The following is a 20,929-nucleotide window of genomic DNA, read 5'->3' as shown; positions in this document are numbered from 1 at the left end:
CAGAGAGCACAGATCACTATGGCACTGTACGAAGGGCTAGAAAGTAAACCATCTAAGTGACAGAGACAACGATTCTTGCAGAAAACAAAACTCTGCGATTGGAGATGAGATGTCTAGACCTTAATGACATTCCTTGCCTGAATAAGGTGAGTGGGATTTGGCCTTGTGACAACAATGAAAGCGTTGGTCATTTTTGAGAACAATGTTTGACTTCTATTTTCTGGGCTGCAACTGGCTGACTCTTTTCTACCGCTCAATCCAAAGCCCACTAAGGTTGATCGAAAGACTCCTACTGACTACAGCGTGGTTGGGTTCAGGGCCCTAGCAAGAGTATTACAGCTCTTTATCTAGGAAGGGATCAAAGGCTGGTGGGTATTAATAAAGGTCATGACTAAGGTGTAATATGGCTTCTTGTCAAGTACTAAGCTGCAGGGGTAATTCTTGCCAAATTCTGAACATCCAAGTTCTCTGTATACCTTATTACAGTGGCGTTGGAATGATTTTTATCGTGGGGGTGCGCAGAACCATTGAACAAAACTGTAAACCGTGTATACGATGGAAACCACTTCAACCCAAGGAATACTGCCACACCCCCAGCATTCCTGCCTGAAATACCCTACTGCTTTGTAATCATAGAATAGAATATCAGGGTTGGAAGGGACCTCATCTAGTCCAACCCCCTGCTCAAAGCAGGACCAATCCCCCATAGTTGCCCCAGATCCCTAAATGGCCCCCTCAAGGATTGAACTCACAACCCTGTGTTTAGCAGGCCAATGCTCAAACCACTGAGCTATCCCTCCCCCAAATGCTTCCATCCATCCATTCATTCATTTAGGGATGCAAGTTTTGGCTTCTCTGCACTGTATCTTCTCTGTATTTATCATTGGATTTGGCCCATTACAGAGTCTTAACTGACTTTTAGCAGGTCTTGTTTTCATGGTAAAAGCCACAAAACTGGCTCTAAAATGTTTTTACTGGAAAAAAGCCATTCCCTGAAGACCTGTTCGTTTCATAAACCATATAACAGAATACAGGTCAACAGAACACCCCTGGAGAGGATGACCTTCCCTATGGACACATGGCAATGCAGATCAGTTATGTCAATCCAAACCTCACCACAAGTTTTACAAGTTCAAGAAATTCACAAGTTATTCCATGAAAAATAAATTACCTTGTACAAAATAATTTGTGGCACTCTCTCCTGAAGAACAAGGACTCCTTACTTTTGAGGCAACTTGAGCAAGTGCAATATTTGCACACCATGAAAAAGACACATTGTCAAAAGAATGTGTCTATCTTGCCAATAAGGTTCAGTCCAATCCACAAATACTGCGTCTGGGATCTCTAAGGAGATTAAATGAGTCTAGAGTTTTGTAGGAACTGGATGAGCACTCGATAGACAAATTTGTACTGAGCGATGGTCTGAATCATAAACATTCTCTGCTCCCGCAGGTGTCTCAGCATCACCGGAACATCCACTTTCTGGAAAGTGAAGGTGACAAAGATGTGAGTCTGTGTGTTAATTAAACCCAACATCACCAGAACCCTCCGTTGACTAAGTATAAGGAAAGAACAAAGATAACTCATTTATAGTGAATCACCACAGTTTGTTTTGGCCTTGCCTTCCGCATTATAGCAAGGAATATATATACACACAATATGAAAGGATACCAAGGTTCCAATCCTGCTTCCACGGAAGTCAGTGGTAATTTTAACATAAACATCAATGGGTTTAACATTGAACACCTGGTGTCTTCCAGCTATGTATCACTGTTACCTCATATAGTACCACTAATTGAATGTATAGTAAAAGGTTATTCAGGAAACTGAGCAATCTCTTAAAATCCTACCTGGAGGCTTCTTGTTAAATATAGCCACACTCAGCTTGTCAAAAATTAACCAATTTTGTCGCGTTACCTGACAAATCATATGCTGGGAAAATGGAGAATTTCAATAATCAAAATTTAATTTCTTGGGTCAGCTCCCCTCTGCCATCCACTGTGCATGCAGGCATGGTAGCCATTTGCACTCTGATTCATGGTCAATTTTACTTATAGAGGAAGGACATTAAGGTTCTACAAATCAGGGGAAGCAATCAATAGTCCAAACAACATTGGGTTCCTGCCAGAACAGAAGGTTTGGCAAATATATCATGACAGTATGATGCAGCTATTGCTCCCTCTTTTCAGGCCACCCAATTCCTCGCCAAAAAAGAGGAAAGTCACTAGCAACATCCACAAGACCCAGAAACTTGACACTTGACAGAGATGCTCTGACCTTCTTTAATTGTCAAAGCCAGGACATGAACCAGATTGTGTGAAACACAGAGAGGCTTGCAAGATGAAGCATTAGAATTCACTAGAAAATATATGAAGCATTAGCATTGTATTGTCTGCATTGAGAGAGCAAAAGAAGAAAAAACAACGTAGGTAACTTGTGAGAACAGGTATGTGAGGAGTAGTTCAAAAATCATTGAGCTACAGCTCTCAAAACTACCAAGGCCCAAATTGAGGGACCAAAATACTATTCACACAGGAAACTTAAAGACCCGAGGAATTCATTCCTTTGGTGTAAATAATTCTTTCCATAACCTCAAGTTCATAATTTCTGATGTAAACTATTTTCATTAACAAACGGGGGAGGGGGAAGCATCAAATTTGGGTGGAATGTGGATGATTTTGGGAATAAAACTAACAAGAACCCTCAAGAAGACAACAGCCAAGAGGTTTGCATTCAACCTCCACATTACTATGGACCCTGTTCCAGGTTCCTGGAACAACAGTTGTGTGTGGTCTCTTACATGCCGAAAGAGGAAAACCCATGTCTCGCTAAAGCAATGCTATACTATACTTTTCATTCCAGAAGCACAAGTTGGAACGAACAAAATCTTTTGGCTGAAGTCAGCAGCATTATGAGAATGAGGTTACGGCAAAGGGACAGGGATATAATTGGTTCGGCCTTTAGCCACCAGAGGCTTTCTGTATTAGGAAACATTTGTGGTTTCCATGCATTATGGGACTTGTTTCTAGAAAGTGAAAATTATTTAAAAAATAATTTTCACTTTCTCATTTACATTTCTGTGCCTTTACGTAAAACGATGGAGGCCCCTAGTTTTAATTAAATAAGCCCAAACTGACATGATCACCAATGTTCCCGCTACAATTTGTGTATGTTTGTTTTGTACTGAGCAGGTTACAACATGCACTGGACACTATATTTTTGTCCTTAGGCAAAGCTCACACTTGAGGTGAGGGATGTGTATGGGAGGTTTGTGTGGGTATGTGCAGGGGGGCTGTGTGTGTGGTGAGCGGTGTGCAAAGAGGGCATTGTGTGCGTGCATGGGTGCACGTGTGAGTACACTGCAGAGCCCAGTCAGGCCCCTCACCAAAGCTCCTGCACAAGGGGCACCCCGGAGCTACAACCGCCTCCTCCAAGCTAGCGTACCCCTGAGATCAGAGGCGATTCCACTCTCCCAGCGGCGCGCCTGCCCATGTTCTGTCATGGGCGGGACGGGGGCGAGCAAAACAGGTTCTTAAAGGGCTACACCACATCCCTGCTGGAGCCACCACAGAGAAGAGGAGAATGGCAGTACCTATATACAAGATTGCTGCACGGCTGTGCAGTTTACAGGGAACACCAGTGATCACAACTTTAAACGCGGAGCTATATTTATGCCATTCCACAAATGAGCTGTTACAGGAGACATGGATGCCAGTTTTGGTTAGACGTATTCCTGGACGTTTCATCACATGACAATCCTGGAGGGTTGGCAACTGGAGGGTAGTTATAGATGGCCCATAAGTACCAAGAAGGGTAGAAATGGTGATGAGGATTTTTATTTTATTTTCAAATCCGTGTAGATGAGAGCATAAGCTCCTGTTTTGGGTTTACACAACTAAACCACAGAATGCCTCAGCATGGAATTTGATGGTTAGAAAAGCAATTAGGTCATGTTGAGCCAAGCCATGTCAGAACTTGCCTGAACAACGACAAGACAAAAAAAAAAAGGCAGCAAGCCAGTTTGAGCCTGCACAACCCAAATTCCAGGCTCAGCATTTGACAGTTTGTTGATTTCTACTAGGCCAACAACATTTGGTAATCAGTCACTTTCTGTGTCATCACAACACGGGTCAGGCTTTGATTAATCTCAGAGCTATTTTGTGTGTGTGTAACACTAAGCCTATCACACACATGTAACTTCTATATTTATAGTCAGCCTTACAAGGATGTACAACAGGCCATCCCCGACCTATCTCAGGAGAGCTTACTTAACCACTTTATTCCAGGAATGGGGGAATCTTTGGATTCAAAAGCCGCCAGAGTGTATCTGTCAACAAGAGATTAATAATGCTTAATAAAAGGTGATATTTAGTAAGATACAGAATTAAAACAATTACTAGCTTTGCCTTCCACACTACAAACATCTTTCTCACATAAGGGGCACTTCAGCAAGGATCACTCGTTCATGTTAGGGTGCCAGGTCAGTGCTAGATTCAGGTATACTGGGATCTGACTTTTCTGATGACTATAGTACAATGTGTCTAGAAACTGTGCATTGTTGATTTGAAAGGTTACTATCTATAGAGTAAGACATGGAAAGTTCACACTCTCAGCGGTAGTGAGAACTACAGGCTATGTTCCACCAGCAAAAGCATAGAAGCTACAGTTAAAAAATCTGCAGAGCAATTGATAATGTTGTTGTAGTTAAAGCTCAGAGCTGAGAAACAAGAGATCTGGTTTTATTACCAGCGCTCCCACCAACTTCCTGTATGACCACTGGCAAGATGGTTAATCTGTGTGTGTGTGTGTTAGTTTCCTCATCTGGAAAATGGGGATAACAACTTATCTATTTACCAGGTGGGTTGTGAGAAATTCCGTAATTCCCAAGGCTGCAAAGCGTTTTAAAGGGGTATTGTATGGAGTGTAAAGAAATTGGCAGTTTTATTTCTGAGCCAATAGAAATAATTCCGCTCCAAAATAAATAGAAAAAAAGCACAGGTCATTTACAATAGGGGTAATGTTCTTGTATATGAAAAAAGTTTTTATCCCTACAGTATGTGATGATCACCATAAGTATCCATCCTGATTCTCTTGAAAACACATAGCTCAACTGGGGGGGGGGGGGGGGGGTGAACCCTAAAAACTGAACTACTCATTTACTGTAAATCTGTTTAAACCCATTTTCTTGAGCTACAAAGTCTTGAAGAAAAAAACACACTAAAAAACTGGCATTAATATGTCGCCATTAATTATGCCAATACTCAGGAGAAAGGGGAGTTTGATTAAAGTCAACAGAGATGCTCCCCGCTGTCAAGAGCTCTATATTCGCTGAGTGCTTTGCTGAGCATTCCTCAGAGCCCTAAGAACCGTCCTCCGCACCCAACGTATTATGGGCTCCATTACCAAAGGCTCAGACTCACGCCAAATCGTTCTTCTCACAGAAGAACTGGCTCCCTCTGTAAGCCAAAGACATACCAAGATGGCCAGAAGGGTTGCATGATTGTTATTTAATATTTGTCCACAGCAGCACTAGTATGAGGGGTTTCTATAGAGTGATATGAAATGCCTCTTCACGACAAACGACTGAGCACGCTATCATCTCTGCAGCACTCCCAGCCTTCAGCTAGCTCAAGAGCCATGAGTCAAACCTCAGCTTGAATCCCTCTCTCTGGGAGGGTGTAGGGGAAAAGGATTAAGGAGGAGTGAGGCTGAAACGAGATCAGTGCAAAGTTAAACAACAAAAAAAAAAATGTTTAAATTGTGCTATGAAAATAAATTCATCCTTAGTGTCACTCAGTTGCGGTCAGAGCAGTTACAGTAGGGCTGAATTTATTCCAGTACCTCTAAATGATCACCCTGCAACTACTGTGTGGTATACTCTGCAGTACCACACAGCCAGGCATTTCCTTTTATTTTGGTTAACTAGCCAGCAATTACCAGCCTTTGGAAGATTTTGGGAATGTGGGGGAGAGAGAGAGAGAAAGGTACATCATCAGTGCTGAACAAATGATGAGGAGAAAAGTCCACTGGCACTTGTCCCTCTGTGCCAATAGGCACACATTCTTAAGCGATAGCATTTTTTCACTTCTCACCCCTCCACACATGGGTATCAGATTCTCTATTTCAACAAATAGATAAGGGATTGCTGTGGGGTACAGGTGAAACCATGATGATGTGTGTCTATTTGTAACATCTGCTGCATTCTTTCACCTTTAATATCTATACAAGGCATTAAAGTCTTCCAGCAGTCCACTTGATGAAGGAAGCCCCTACATTTCAATAGCTGTTTTCCTGAGGTTGGCATTGTACACCAACATCATATTTTTCTTCAGGACGTAGTGTTTTTGCTGCACTGTTCCCCAATGACAAAGAACATAGCAGAACAACAAGTCGTTACACACTGTAACTTTTATGTTGTTGATAGTCTGTTAGAGTGCCAGCCTGCATAATAGGTCTCATAATACTGGCTGTGGCCCGTCAACCTTTTTTTCCTGTTATTTTTGAGTCGCAGCTGAGCTTTGTTCCAGTCTAGAAGCCAAAGACAATGAATGTGAGAGAGGGAGAGGGAGAGAGAACGAGAACATGCTGAAGACAGAAGCTAGAGAACTAAATCAATAGCTCAAACCAGTTTGGAAGCCAGCACACTTCTCCAACAGCTCTCAAGCTGCTCTTTTACATAGTTCTGTCTCCAGATTGACTAATTAAGACACAGGTACTGACCCATCTTAAATTAGATTGTAAACTCTTTGGGGCAAGTGTCCTATCTCTGCAGTGCTATATTAAAATAATAAAAATAAAAACCAACAATACCTACAAAATAGTCAAGGTACACATGGTAGCTGGTGACAAATCTCTGTCCACTGTGTCTGGGTACACTAACACAATGAGATAGATGATATTTTATGACTAGATTCCCCCAACACAAATGTAGTAAATGACTCAGTGGACCAGCTAAGAGAAAAGCAATTATTAAGGGGGAAGTTTACTTACTTCATTATGTTCCAAGCAGCCAATCATCAGTTCTGTTAGGATAACCACCCCTGTCCTCCCCACACCTGCACTGCAGTGAACCACAATTGGCGGGTTGCAATTGTTGCTAGCATCCAACACGCTGTTGGTATGGCGACGTACTGACTGTATCTCCTCCAAATAGGCTGTAAGATAAAATGCAAATTATGCTGTAAAATCCTGTATGGCTTCACATAAAAGTTGAAAAATTGATGAGAAAGTCAGTTTTCTTTTTAAGTGACAATAATTTACAGTTCCTACAAGACACTAATTATTTGGCCACTGTGCACTGAGCAGCACTGAATCCAGCGAGTACCAGCTGGGTTTCAATTATTACTTGGGAGTTTGGTCCCTTAAATTAAATAGTTCTTTTAAAAAAATTAAATTCTGTTTTCCCCTCTGCAAATCCCCAGTTCCCCAAAGCAGATGATTCTAGACATTACTTACAGCAATTCCTGCTATTAACAGGCTGGGATCAAAAACAACAGCTAAGTCCCCTTGAAAGTACTGCCTGCCAGAGCCAGTAGCGGATGGGAAGTGAGCATCCATCTGCCCTTTTCTTTCCTTCCCTTGTAGACTGAGTGAGAATGTCAACCAGGTCTCTACTTTTTTGTTTATTTTTCAGCAGGTATTAGGATTTTTTTTGGACACAGTTCTCTGTGGCTTTCCTGTAATCACTACTGCAAAGTGTAAGGATCTCAGAAAGTCCTCTTGTCTAGCTCTAACGCTCTCCAAAATAGTGGTTTTTTGCTTATTAAAAGTATAAACATTTCAGATATCCCAGTGGCTCAGATGGTTGGGTAAACACAATGCAAACTAGGACACTCAGGTTCTGACTTAGTGTCAGAGACTTATGGGTCTCTCCCACGGTTATTCCAGCAGGAATTGTGTGACCCGCAGAAATGAAGTCTCTGGACCTAATTCACCATTACATTGCACCCTGTGGAGTCCTTCCCACCTGTGCAAACTGGGTGTAAAATGCCATCAGAATCAGAAAGGTGGCATTTTACACCTACTTTGCACAAGTGGAAGTGATTCCATTAGGTGTACAGCAGTGGTGAACCATGACCTCTGTATCCAGCTGTCTCTATGGACAGCTGGATTCCAATTTTTACAACTTCCCAATTGCTGCGGTTGAATGTTGGAAGACTGTCCTTTCAAAAAAGAAGCTTGGAAATACAATGAGAAATAGAGTAGCCCAACTTAAAGTGGTGGCTGAAAACTCCATTACTAACCCATAATACCCTGAGTCACTTCTTTGGCAAAGCTGAAAATTCTATTTGCGTATTATTCCCTCCAGTTGTAAAGTTAAATAAAAGGGGTGTGCATTCCTTAGGGTCATTACGGTAGCATTACTAGTGTATTAAGTGTTTATTAGTAATAAAGTAGTAAGGAACAGTACTGAATTAATAAAAGTCAATACAACGGTTGAGAATTTTTCCTCTCACCCAAGCCTCCCACACTTCAACCATGTACAGCCCAATAATTAAAACACTTCCTAGGCAGGTAGGGAGTTAAGATTACTGCCCCCAACTGACTAACAATTAGGCATATCCTATTATTTTTATGACCCTACCTCCCCTATCTGATCTCCTTCTTGGCTGGCCAAGCTTGTGAAGGCCTTACACTCAACTTGATGATATTTCTGTATTTGTCTGTCTATATGTAACACAATAACTTTTGAACGCCACATCCAGTCAATTCCAAAATGTCAGGGAACGTTCTATGCACCCATGGCTAGAACCCCATTGATTTTGGAGAAAAATGGAGAACTGACAGAGGGAAAAATGGGGGACACATACAGATCAAATAGCCAGTTGATGGCAGCCATTAACACCTTCCAACATAATAATACTCTATCTCATCTCTGCTCATTCTCCCAGTAGAGTTAAACATATTGACACCCTAAGTGACTTATCTCCCAGATAAACAACAATGGGGAGCATGGGAAATGGGGGTCCTTGATATGGAGGAGGGAGGAAGTGAGGACACAGAACCTCTGGTCGGGGAGAACTGAGGACCATATTCGAAAGACAGGGGACACACACAGCCCCTAGCAGGGGAGGAAAGGGGTAGACATAGCCCTGGGGACAGGGAAAATATGGGGGAGGGGGTGCACACAGAGTGCCTGCCTTGAGGGAAAGAATGGGGGCCCTGGAATGAGAAGGGCACACAAACCCTGGGATGGGGGTGAAGTGGAAATGGAGGGGAAAGGAGCACACAAAGCCACTGGCAGTGGGGAGAAGGGGGGAAGTTACAGGGAGCCCCTGAAATACAGGGAGCTTGGAGGATGGCATATAGGGAGCTTATCGGCTGGAATAGAGGGAAGCCAGGAGCCCCTGGCATGTGCAATGAGTTCGGCTGACAGAAGCTATAAAGCGTGCAATGCTCCCTTGGTTCTTAAAAATGTTCATGGACCATAAATGTGTGCATTAATTAAGGAATCTTACATAAAAATCCTTGGACTTCTTCTGGGCAACCATGATCAGGCCAGTCAGTATATTGCAAGTGCCACACTGTCCTCTCCTGCCCAGACAAAAGATGCTTGACCTTCAGCCCCGTAGTAGCATAGCATCCAGAATCCGTGCGGAACTTAGTTGTCACCTTAAACTTCCCATACGTGGTTGAGCTGTGCTTAGAGCCAAGCTTAGGCCAGTAGCGATGACTCTTGCTTCTTCCTCCTTCCTGAACCACAAAAAGCAAAATTAAAATGATTCTTCTTGTAGTGTCGCAATTATAATTCTCACAAACAGAACCACTTGTTCAGCTAAACTGGGTACTTCTATTTATCTTCTCTTGTAAGAGAAGAACAAGGGGCTTCCCAAGAAACTGAATGGCATTAAATGTAAAATGCCACATTTTACAAAACATATAGTTAACCTGTGGAACCTCAATGCCACAAAATATCATTTAGTCCAAGAGTTTAGAAAGCTCAAGGCTTGAACATTTATATGGTTAATGAGAACATCCACAGTTACATTACAGCAGGCCCGCCGACAGGGGTAGGCAAAGGGGGCAATTGCCCAGGGGTCCGGGCAATTTAAAAAGGGCCCAGGAGCCCCGGGCCCTTTTAAATCATACAGGCAGGCTGCAGGGCTACTAGGCACACATGACCACTGTGAGCCCCGCGCTTTGGGGAGCCCCGCGGGCCAGTGCGATTGGCCACAGCGGTCGGTCCTGGATGTGACGGATTCATCACCCGGAATTGCTGTCGACAGGCCTGCATTAAAGAGACTAAAAAAAAAAACCTAAGGAAAAAACTCTCATCCTTCAGGGCATACATCAACTTCTGACTGCAATAGGTGAGGAAGAAACTTCCCCATAGGTAGGTTATTTCATAACTGTCCATTAAAAGGATTTGTCTCTCTAACCTCTGACAATCTGATACTGGTTTATGTCAGAGATGCGAAAGTGGACTAGACAGAACACTGGGCTAATGTGGTATTTTAATTCCTATGTTCTGATAAGGCAGGAGGGTTCAAAGCTGGATGTAGTGTTAGTTAGCAACGTGTGCCAGTTTTTATAACATAGCACACAGTTCTTGGATTACAATAAAAATAATTGTTTTGCTTGGCATAGGAATAAAAAGGTTTTTTTTTAAATGGACACTTCTCCAGGAACAACAGCTTCTGGTCCCTTTTCAGCGATAAGGATGACAGTATGCAGAACTGGCCTTGGATGGGCTGGGAATAAATGTCTTTTTAACCAAGAGCAGTTCAGGGTACTCATTCCAATGGAAACATTTTTGCTTTGTTTGGCAAACCAAAGTCTTACAACTGAACTAAAGCTTGGAGGTTGTTGTTTTTTATTTTAGTAAATGACAAGCTAAATACTAGAGAGCTATAAAACACAAGGTCACAGCAGTAGATTATCTCCAGACACGTGTTCAAGGGGAATAAAAGGAGAAAATAAAAGGGCTGCTAAAGAAAAACAGATTATTGGAATGGGAAGCAGTGACAATGGTAGAGCTGCTCACATTCAGAAAGAATTGCTCTATGTAATTTTACGTACCTCTTCAGCTGTGACCATGGCTATAACATTCACCCCCTGCTCCCACACCATCTGCCAGAAGTCATGGCATGTGTGTGGCAAAGGTCCTTGTGTGGCTATATAGTGCCATTCCTCCCCACCTACAGTAACCTAGGAGTCAGGAAAAAAATACAGTTAATGCCAGAGTTTTCTGCAGTGCCTGTGCTAATACTATTTTTAAACGTAAATGAAGATTATAAAACCTTTTACTCTTAAGTTTCCACACTAATCCATCCTACAATTACAGCAAATCAGCAAAAAATTAACCTTGGGTGCATACAACTCCTCTCTTATCACCCTGAGCACAAGGGCCTGAGCAAACAAAAAAACAGCCACAAGATTTTATACAGCTGGCATGTTAAACACAGACATCCGCAGGGCCAGTTTACAGCAGGGACCAAAAAGCAAATTTTAGAGAAGCCAGAAAAACGGTTGTTCTTTGAGATGTGTTGCTCATGTCTATTCCGTTCTAGGTGGCTTCATGCCCACGTGCACAGTCGTTGGAGATTTGTGCCTTAGCAGTATTTGTAGGGTCGGCTGTAGCATCCCTTGAGCTTATGAGTTGGTATATTAGGCGCCGTCGACCCTACACGCTCTCAGTTCCTTCTTGCCGGCAACTCCAACAGAGGGGTAGGAGGGTGAGTAATAGAATGGACATGAGTAACATCTCGAAAAACAACAGTTATGAAAAGTTAGGTAACTGTTTTTTCTTCTTCAAGTGCTTGCTCATGGCGATTCCATTCTAGGTGACTCACAAGCAGTATCCTCTGAGGTGGGCTCGGAGTTCACAGTCTAGCAGCGTGCAGCACTGCTTTACCAAAGCCAGCATCATAAGAACAGAAGAATGGCCATACTGAGTCAGACCAAAAGTCCATCCAGCCCAGTATCCTGTCTACCGACAGTGGCCAATACCAGGTGCCCCAAAGGGAGTAAACCGAACAGGTAATGATCAGTGATCTCTCCTGACATCCATCTCCACCCTCTGACAAACAGAGGCTAGGGACACCATTCCTTACCCATCCTGGCTAACAGCCATTAATGGACTTAGCCTCCATGAATTTATCCACTTCTCTTTTAAATCCTGTTATAGTCCTAGCCTTCACAACCTCCTCAGGCAAGGAGTTCCACAGGTTGACTGTGCACTGTGTGAAGAAGAACTTCCTTTTATTTGTTTTAAACCTGCTGCCCATTAATTTCATTTGGTGGCCCCTAGTTTTTATATTATGGGAACAAGTAAATGACTTTTCCTTATTCACCTTCTCCACACCACTCATGATTTTATATACCTCTATCATAACCCACTTAGTCTCCTCCAAGCTGAAAAGTCCTAGCCTCTTTAATCTCTCATATGGGACCTGTTCCAAACCCCTTGTCATTTTAGTTGCCCTTCTCTGAACCTTTTCTAATGCCAGTATATCTTTTTTGAGATGAGGGGACCACATCTGTACGCAATATTGAAGATGTGGGTGTACCATGGATTTATATACGGGCAATACAATATTCTCCGTTTTATTCTCTATCCCTTTTTTAATGATTCCTAGCATCCCGTTTGCTTTTTTGACTGCCGCTGCACACTGTGTGGATATCTTCAGAGAACTACCCATGATGACTCCAAGATCTTTCTCCTGATTTGTTGTAGCTAAATTAGCCCCCATCATATTGTATGGATAGTTGGTTATTTTTTCCAGTGTGCATTACATTAACTATCTTCCAGTCATGGGGTACAGTAGCTGATTTAAAGGACAGGTTACAAACCATAGTTAATAGTTCCGCAATTTCACATTTGAGTTCTTTCAGAACTCTTGGGTGAAAGCCATCTGGTCCCGGTGACTTGTTACAGTTAAGTTTCTCAATTAATTCCAAAACCTCCTCTAGTGACACTTCAATCTGTGACAATTCCTCAGATTTGTCACCTACAAAAGATGGCTCAGGTTTGGGAATCTCCCTAACATCGTCAGCCGTGAAGACTAAAGCAAAGAATTCGTTTACCTTCTCTGCAATGACTTTATCATCTTTAAGTGCTCCTTTTGTAACTCAATCGTCCTGGGGCCCCACTGGTTGGTTAGCAGGCTTCCTGCTTCTGATGTACTTAAAAAACATTTTGTTATTACCATCGTGCCAGGCCTGCTGGGTCAGCACGTAATGGGACGTGAAAGTGTGAACAGACGATTGGTCACCACCCTACAGATGTCCTAGATAGGTGATCTGTGATGTTGATGTGTAGGGAATGATCGTGACTCGATCAACGACCTTGAGTGCTGAGGTTGACCAGGTGGGCTCCCCACCCCAGGTCCGAGGCATCGGAGATCATAGAATATCAGGGTTGGAAGGGACCTCAGGAGGTCATCTAGTCCAACCCCCTGCTCAAAGCAGGACCAATCCCCAATTAAATCATCCCAGCCAGGCCTTTGTCAAGCCTGACCTTAAAAACTTCTAAGGAAGGAGATTCTACCACCTCCCTAGGTAACGCATTCCAGTGTTTCACCACCCTCCTAGTGAAAAAGTTTTTCCTAATATCCAACCTAAACCTCCCCCACTGCAACTTGAGACCATTACTCCTTGTCCTGTCCTCTTCTACCACTGAGAATAGTCTAGAACCATCCTCTCTGGAACCACCTCTCAGGTAGTTGAAAGCAGCTATCAAATTCCCCCTCATTCTTCTCTTCTGCAGACTAAACAATCCCAGTTCCCTCAGCCTCTCCTCATAAGTCATGTGTTCCAGACACCTAATCATTTTTGTTGCCCGTCGCTGGACTCTCTCCAATTTCTCCACATCCTTCTTGTAGTGTGGGGCCCAAAACTGGACACAGTACTCCAGATGAGGCCTCACCAATGTCGAATAGAGGGGGACGATCACGTCCCTCGATCTGCTCGCTATGCCCCTACTTATACATCCCAAAATGCCATTGGCCTTCTTGGCAACAAGGGCACACTGTTGACTCATATCCAGCTTCTCGTCCACTGTCACCCCAGGTCCTTTTCTGCAGAACTGCTGCCTAGCCATTCGGTCCCTAGTCTGTAGCGGTGCATTGGATTCTTCCATCCTAAGTGCAGGACCCTGCACTTTTCCTTATTGAACCTCATCAGATTTCTTTTGGCCCAATCCTCCAATTTGTCTAGGTCCCTCTGTATCCTATCCTTGCCTTCCAGTGTATCTACCACTCCTCCCAGTTTAGTGTCATCCGCAAATTTGCTGAGAGTGCAATCCACACCATCCTCCAGATCATTTATGAAGATATTGAACAAAACCGGCCCCAGGACCGACGCCTGGGGCACTCCACTTGACACTGGCTGCCAACTAGACATGGAGCCATTGATCACTACCCGTTGAGCCCGACAATCTAGCCAACTTTCTACCCACCTTATAGTGCATTCATCCAGCCCATACTTCTTTAACTTGCTGACAAGAATACTGTGGGAGACCGTGTCAAAAGCTTTGCTAAAGTCAAGAAACAATACATCCACTGCTTTCCCTTCATCCACAGAACCAGTAATCTCATCATAGAAGGCAATTAGATTAGTCAGGCATGACCTTCCCTTGGTGAATCCATGATGACTGTTCCTGATCACTTTCCTCTCATGTAAGTGCTTCAGGATTGATTCTTTGAGGACCTGCTCCATGATTTTTCCGGGGACTGAGGTGAGGCTGACTGGCCTGTAGTTCCCAGGATCCTCCTTCTTCCCTTTTTTAAAGATTGGCACTATATTAGCCTTTTTCCAGTCATCTGGGACTTCCCCCGTTCGCCATGAGTTTTCAAAGATAATGGCCAATGGCTCTGCAATCACAGCCGCCAATTCCTTTAGCACTCTCGGATGCAACTCGTCCGGCCCCATGGACTTGTGCACGTCCAGCTTTTCTAAATAGTCCCTAACCACCTCTATCTCCACAGAGGGCTGGCCATCTATTCCCCATGTTGTGATGCCCAGCGCAGCAGTCTGGGAGCTGACCTTGTTCGTGAAGACAGAGGCAAAAAAAGCATTGAGTACATTAGCTTTTTCCACATCCTCCGTCACTAGGTTGCCTCCCTCATTCATTAAAGGGCCCACACTTTCCTTGGCTTTCTTCTTGTTGCTAACATACCTGAAGAAACCCTTCTTGTTACTCTTGACATCTCTTGCTAGCTGCAGCTCCAGGTGCAATTTGGCCCTCCTGATTTCATTCCTACATGCCTGAGCAATACTTTTATACTCTTCCCTGGTCATATGTCCAACCTTCCAATTCTTGTAAGCTTCTTTTTTATGTTTAAGATCCGCTAGGATTTCACCGTTAAGCCAAGCTGGTCACCTGCCATATTTACTATTCTTTCGACTCATCGCGATGGTTTGTCCCTGTAACCTCAACAGGGATTCCTTGAAATACAGCCAGCTCTCCTGGACTCCTTTCCCCTTCATGTTAGTCCCCTAGGGGATCCTACCCATCCGTTCCCTGAGGGAGTCGAAGTCTGCTTTCCTGAAGTTCAGGGTCCGTATCCTGCTGCTTACCTTTCTTCCCTGAGTCAGAATCCTGAACTCAACCAACTCATGGTCACTGCCTCCTAGATTCCCGTCAACTTTTGCTTCCCCCACTAATTCGGTTTGTGAGCAGCAGGTCAAGAAAAGCTCCCCCCCAGTTGGCTCCTCTAGCACTTGCACCAGGAAATTGTCCCCTACGCTTTCCAAAAACTTCCTGGATTGTCTATGCACCGCTGTATTGCTCTCCCAGCAGATATCAGGAAAATTAAAGTCACCCATGAGAACCAGGGCATGTGATCTAGTAGCTTCTGTGAGCTGCCGGAAGAAAGCCTCATCCACCTCATCCCCCTGGTCCGGTGGTCTATAGCAGACTCCCACCACTACATCACTCTTGTTGCTCACACTTCTAAACTTAATCCAGAGACACTCAGGTTTTTCTGCAGTTTCGTACCGGAGCTCTGAGCAGTCATACTGCTCCCTTACATACAGTGCTACTCCCCCACCTTTTCTGCCCTGCCTGTCCTTCCTGAACAGTTTATAACCATCCATGACAGTACTCCAGTCATGTGACTTATCCCACCAAGTCTCTGTTATTCCAATCACGTCATAATTCCTTGACATCACCAGGACCTCCAGTTCTCCCTACTTGTTTCCAAGGCTTTGTGCATTCGTATATAAGCACTTGAGATAACCTGTTGATCGCCCCTCATTCTCAGTATGAGGCAGGAGCCCTCCCCTCACAGACATTCCTGCCTGTGCTTCCTCCCGGTATCCCGCTTTCCCACTTACCTCAGGGCTTTGGTCTCCTTCCCCCGGTGAACCTAGTTTAAAGCCCTCCTCAGTAGGTTAGCCAGCCTGCTCGCAAAGATGCTCTTCCCTCTCTTCATTAGGTGGAGCCCGTCTCTGCCCAGCACTCCTCCTTCATGGAACACCATCCCATGGTCAAAGAATCCAAAGCCTTCTCTCCGACACCACCTGCGTAGCCATTCGTTGACTTCCACGATTCGACGGTCTCTACCCAGGCCTTTTCCTTCCATGGGGAGGATGGACGAGAACACTACTTGCGCCTCAAACTCCTTTATCCTTCTTCCCAGAGCCATGTAGTCCGCAGTGATCCGCTCAAGGTCATTCTTGGCAGTATCATTGGTGCCCACGTGGAGAAGCAGGAAGGGGTAGCGATCCAAGGGCTTGATGAGTCTCAGCAGTCTCTCCGTCACATCGCGAATCTTAGCCCCTGGCAAGCAGCAGACTTCTCGGTTTTCCCGGTCAGGGGTCACCAACAGGGACAGATGGGGGGTCACCAACAGGGACAAAGCCACGAAGGGAACTTCCCCCAACACCAATGCAGAATTCTGCCACCAAGTGAGTAACAACAGTACTTGGTCCGGGATCCTGACCACACACTTCTGCCGGATGACACAAGTGCAGGCTGCCCTGTGGCCCAACAGTTGCAGGCACCTGTGAGCGGTGGTGAGAGGGTGGGCTTGCATGCACAAGATGAGGTCATCCATGGCTTGGAACCAATGAGGAGAAAGGTTCAAGCCTGAGTAGAGTTGAGGACTGCTCCAATGAACTCCATACATTGCACTGGATTTAAGGTAGACTTTTCCTCGTTTATTAACAGCCCCAGGTCACAACAGGTGGAGAAAACCAGATCAAGATGCTGTTGCAACTGATCCCAGAACCAGCCCTTTATTAGCCAGTCATCGAGGTACAGGTAAATTTGACCACCCCGGCACCTCAGGTAAGCTGCCACTGGTGCTATGCACTTTGTGAACACTCTTGAGGCCGATGAGAGACCGAAGGGCAGCGCCGTGCATTGGAAATGGCGCTGGACCAGCACAAAATGGAGGAAGCGCCTGGTGCCCTGGAAAAATGGAAATATGTTTCCTTCAAGTTCCAGGCAGTGTACCAGTCTCCCAGATCCAGGGAGGGAATAATTGAGGGCAGAGAGACCATGCAAAACTTTAACTTCTTGAGAGACTTGTTGAGCCGGCACAGGTTCAGAATGATGTTCAGGAGAGGGCGAGGATAGGTGCTTGCCCAAAGAGTGGTACCGGGGAGCCGGAGACCGGTACCCCTACAGGAAACGGTCCTGCACCGGGGAGCGGGTAGGGGGAAATAGATGCCTAGGAGACTGTACCATGGCGATCTCTGGTGGGAGGCCCGACGGTACCATGGGGATCGGTGTTGTGACTCACGTGTCCCGTGCCGTGGAGACCTTGCCGTCAGAAACCTGTGTCTTCTAACCAGGGACTGAGGCTGTGGTGCCGGGATCTGAGGTGGTGATGGGGATCAACGCCTGTGGTCCAGGGACCGAGGATGCTCTGCTGCTTTAGAGGGCGGACCCATAACCAGCTTGCCCATAAATGCCAGGGCCTTAGCCGGGTCCATCACCTGGCTTGGTGTCTGTGGTGCCGGCTGGCTTACTTGCTCTTTGGCTGCCAGGCCTGCTTTGGGCACAGATGACCCTGCTAGGGGTCAGAACCCTCTGCCGCTCCCAGGAGTTGGAGGTGGGTCCCTGGCTGGGCTAGGGGCTCTGACTGCAGCAGCAATTCCAGGGCGGGCACATGGCCTGACACTAGTTCTTTGCCCAAGGCTCCCATTTTCTGCGGTGCCAGCAGGCCCGTCGACTTTGACTGTTTCTTTGGCACTAGGGAGAGGAAACAGTGCAGGGTGGATTGGTAGATTCTGGTGCTGGCGGTGCACTGCGCACCGATGCCAAATTGCCAGGCATGGAGTCCGATCGAGAGGGCTCTGAGGTAAGACAAAAAGCAGCCTCCACAAGGAGGGCCCTCAAGTGAATATCCCACTTCTTTTGAGTTTGAGGGTGAAAGTTTTTGCAGATCCTGCACTCATCCTTTCTGTGGGACTCCTCCAAACACTTTAAACAGCTATCATGAGAGTTGCTAAAGGGCATCGGCTGGCTGCATGCTGAGCATGACTTAAAGCCCGGGGAAAGGGGCATGCCCCGCTCTGAGGCGAAGTCCCAGCTGGGACTCTAACTCCTAAACTACTAGTCTAACACTTAACTTAATGGTCTAAGTACCTATCAACTAAAAACAAAGAAGACAGAACAACGGACTCTAAGAACCGCTAATGTTCTTGTAATGCAAGACAAGATCAACCATCACGGTGGTAAGGAGGAACTGAGAGAACGTAGGGTTGGTGGCGCCTAATATACCAAGGGGCGCTCAAGGGGGTGCTATAAGCGACCCTACAGATACTGCTAAGGCAAAAACCTCCAATGACTGTGCACACACCTAGAATAGAATAGACATGAGCAAGCCCTCGAAGAAGAATACTTCTTCCTGTTTTTGCAGAAAATTAAGACAATGCAGTGCATCAAATGGAAAAAGGAAAATCTTTGTTTAAGGGCCTGATTCAAATCCCATTGAAATCACTAAGGATATGTCTACACTGCTGCTGGGAGTGAGCCTCAGATGAGTCTGAGTGCCCGAGCTGCAGCCCGAAAGCAATGTCCACACTTTTATTTTTAGCCTGCCAGCTGGAGCCTCTCTAGTTCAAAACTGTCTACCTGGGACAGGAGGCTCACTCCCAGCTGCAGGGTAGACATACCCTAGAAAGACTCCTGTTGAGTCCTATGGGCTTTGCATCAGGCCGTCAATGATTACTCTGAAAGAAAGTCTGAGCACTAGGCAGATTCTATATACATTTTAAAAGACACTGCATGGCTGCAGATAACACACAATTTTGAAAGCACCATTTGAACATTTTGCATCAGGAAAGCAAGAGGCTGATTAGTCCTCTGATGTCACTAGATTTGATCATGCTTAATTCTTTTACAATGGACAAAAATTATTTCTAGTAAGTAGTCCTGTTCTGTGGATCACTTTCAAAGTTGCAGTTGAGCCTGTTCCCAAATCATCCAGTTATGCCCACATATTGCATATAATACACTGATCTGATATGCCAGCAGAATTTGCTTTGAATTTCTCTTCCTCCACTAATTTATGGTTTTCAGTTCAGTGGTTGCAACCTATCATACAATAGATATGGCACATTTAACAGTTTTTCAAAAGTAAATTATGAAAATCCTTTCCCAATACATATAATTGACCTAACAGATCTTGAAAAAATACTTTTGGTGCGTTTGCACTGCAGCATATAAACAGGTAATTAAAAAGCATATTTGAAACAAGATATACATGCTCTATACTGTGCAATAACTAAAATGTACTGTTAGATCACCTTGAAAATTCCCATTTAAAACAGATTATTTGTAATCCTCCCATGAAGTAAATCTTCTAAAATACTTAGATAATTTAAAATTTACTCAACGGTATGTGTAAAAATCTGCCATTTTAACACTATCACCAACTAAACATCACGTTTTTTTTCATATCCAAACTATTTTTCAATTCTTCAGGTAAAAAAACCCCAAGAACATTTAAAGTCACTAAACCTAATTTTTTTTTAAAAATACCTTTAGCAGCTTAAAAACAAAACCAGGTGAACCCATTATTTTGTCAAAGTTAAAATATATAATTTATATATATATATATATTCGGTCTCTCAGACTGGGACCTCTAATTCCAAGTTTCAGCCCAGAGCAACTTTTTATTGACAAAGTTATAAATCCCAGAGAAAAAGATTGATATTATAAGGGCTGACACAACCATAGATATCAAGGTTCTGGCAGCCAATGCTATAAAGAACAATCAATAACTCTGACAAAACTAAGTGTGTACCATACTTGAGATGCAAGTCTTTGTATAAATTTTAGGAAAGAAATGTCAGTTTAGCTTGTACTGCTGAAACAACACTAAACTTAGATGTTTGGCTTTTGCACTTAGATGCCACAATGATTAGAGCTGTATTTAAATTATTGTTTTCAATATACCAGGAAAGGTTTTTTCAGCCTTAAATCTAGCTCCTTGTTTTGTTTCCTATTCAATCATATACACCACTCTCCTGTATGGATAGTAACTACAATCTGTGGACCAAATCCAGATAATTGATGAACAGTGCTTAAAACCAGTTGAAATTTCAGACACTCGACATCCGGACCCGTATTTGTATATGTAGTTGTATTCAATATATGATTTTTTTATTTGATTGCATTTTTGTGTAATATGAACCTGATCCAAAGTCCACTGAAGTCAATGGGAATCTTTTTCCATTAATTTCAATGATCTTTGGATTATGCTTTAAGTGCAGCAAAAAATAAAGGTTTTATTTTTAAAAAAATCCATAACTTAAATTATGATTTGTGTCCCTGTATTCAGACTGTGCTTAACATCTTGACAGGATAGGCCAGTGTTAAGTAAGCAGAGAAGTGCTGACAACCCACAGGGACTGCAGACTTAGTGTTGGAGGGGGTCATGATCCTCCAGGCATGGATCTTATCAAAATGATATAGGAGCTGTCTTCTGGTACAAATATCCAGCCTCCTGGCATCAGATAGGATAGGACCATA

At 44.1% G+C, this 20,929-nt stretch overlaps 1 protein-coding gene across 2 annotated transcripts in view; it reads right to left on the bottom strand.

Annotated features, from left to right (window-relative positions):
• Positions 1-1,353: 1,353 nt before the first annotated feature.
• PTPN14 (protein tyrosine phosphatase non-receptor type 14) overlaps positions 1,354-20,929 on the bottom strand; it is a 103,596-nt gene continuing 84,020 nt past the window's right edge. Inside the window, exons 15-18 of one of the 2 annotated variants that reach the window (XM_077811948.1) lie at positions 11,020-11,148; positions 9,459-9,693; positions 6,991-7,154; positions 1,354-1,482 (exon numbers count right to left, since the gene is read on the bottom strand). In XM_077811948.1, the coding sequence (XP_077668074.1) occupies positions 1,354-1,482; positions 6,991-7,154; positions 9,459-9,693; positions 11,020-11,148 (657 nt within the window). Of the gene's footprint in view, positions 1,483-6,986; positions 7,155-9,458; positions 9,694-11,019; positions 11,149-20,929 lie in introns of both variants that reach the window. The other variant, XM_077811949.1, reaches the window with a different exon arrangement.

The sequence above is a fragment of the Eretmochelys imbricata genome, chromosome 3 (assembly GCF_965152235.1).
Source record: "Eretmochelys imbricata isolate rEreImb1 chromosome 3, rEreImb1.hap1, whole genome shotgun sequence".
NCBI lineage: Eukaryota > Metazoa > Chordata > Testudines > Cheloniidae > Eretmochelys > Eretmochelys imbricata.
Note: the sequence above shows the minus strand (reverse complement) of the source record. Positions and strands in the feature narration are given on the sequence as shown.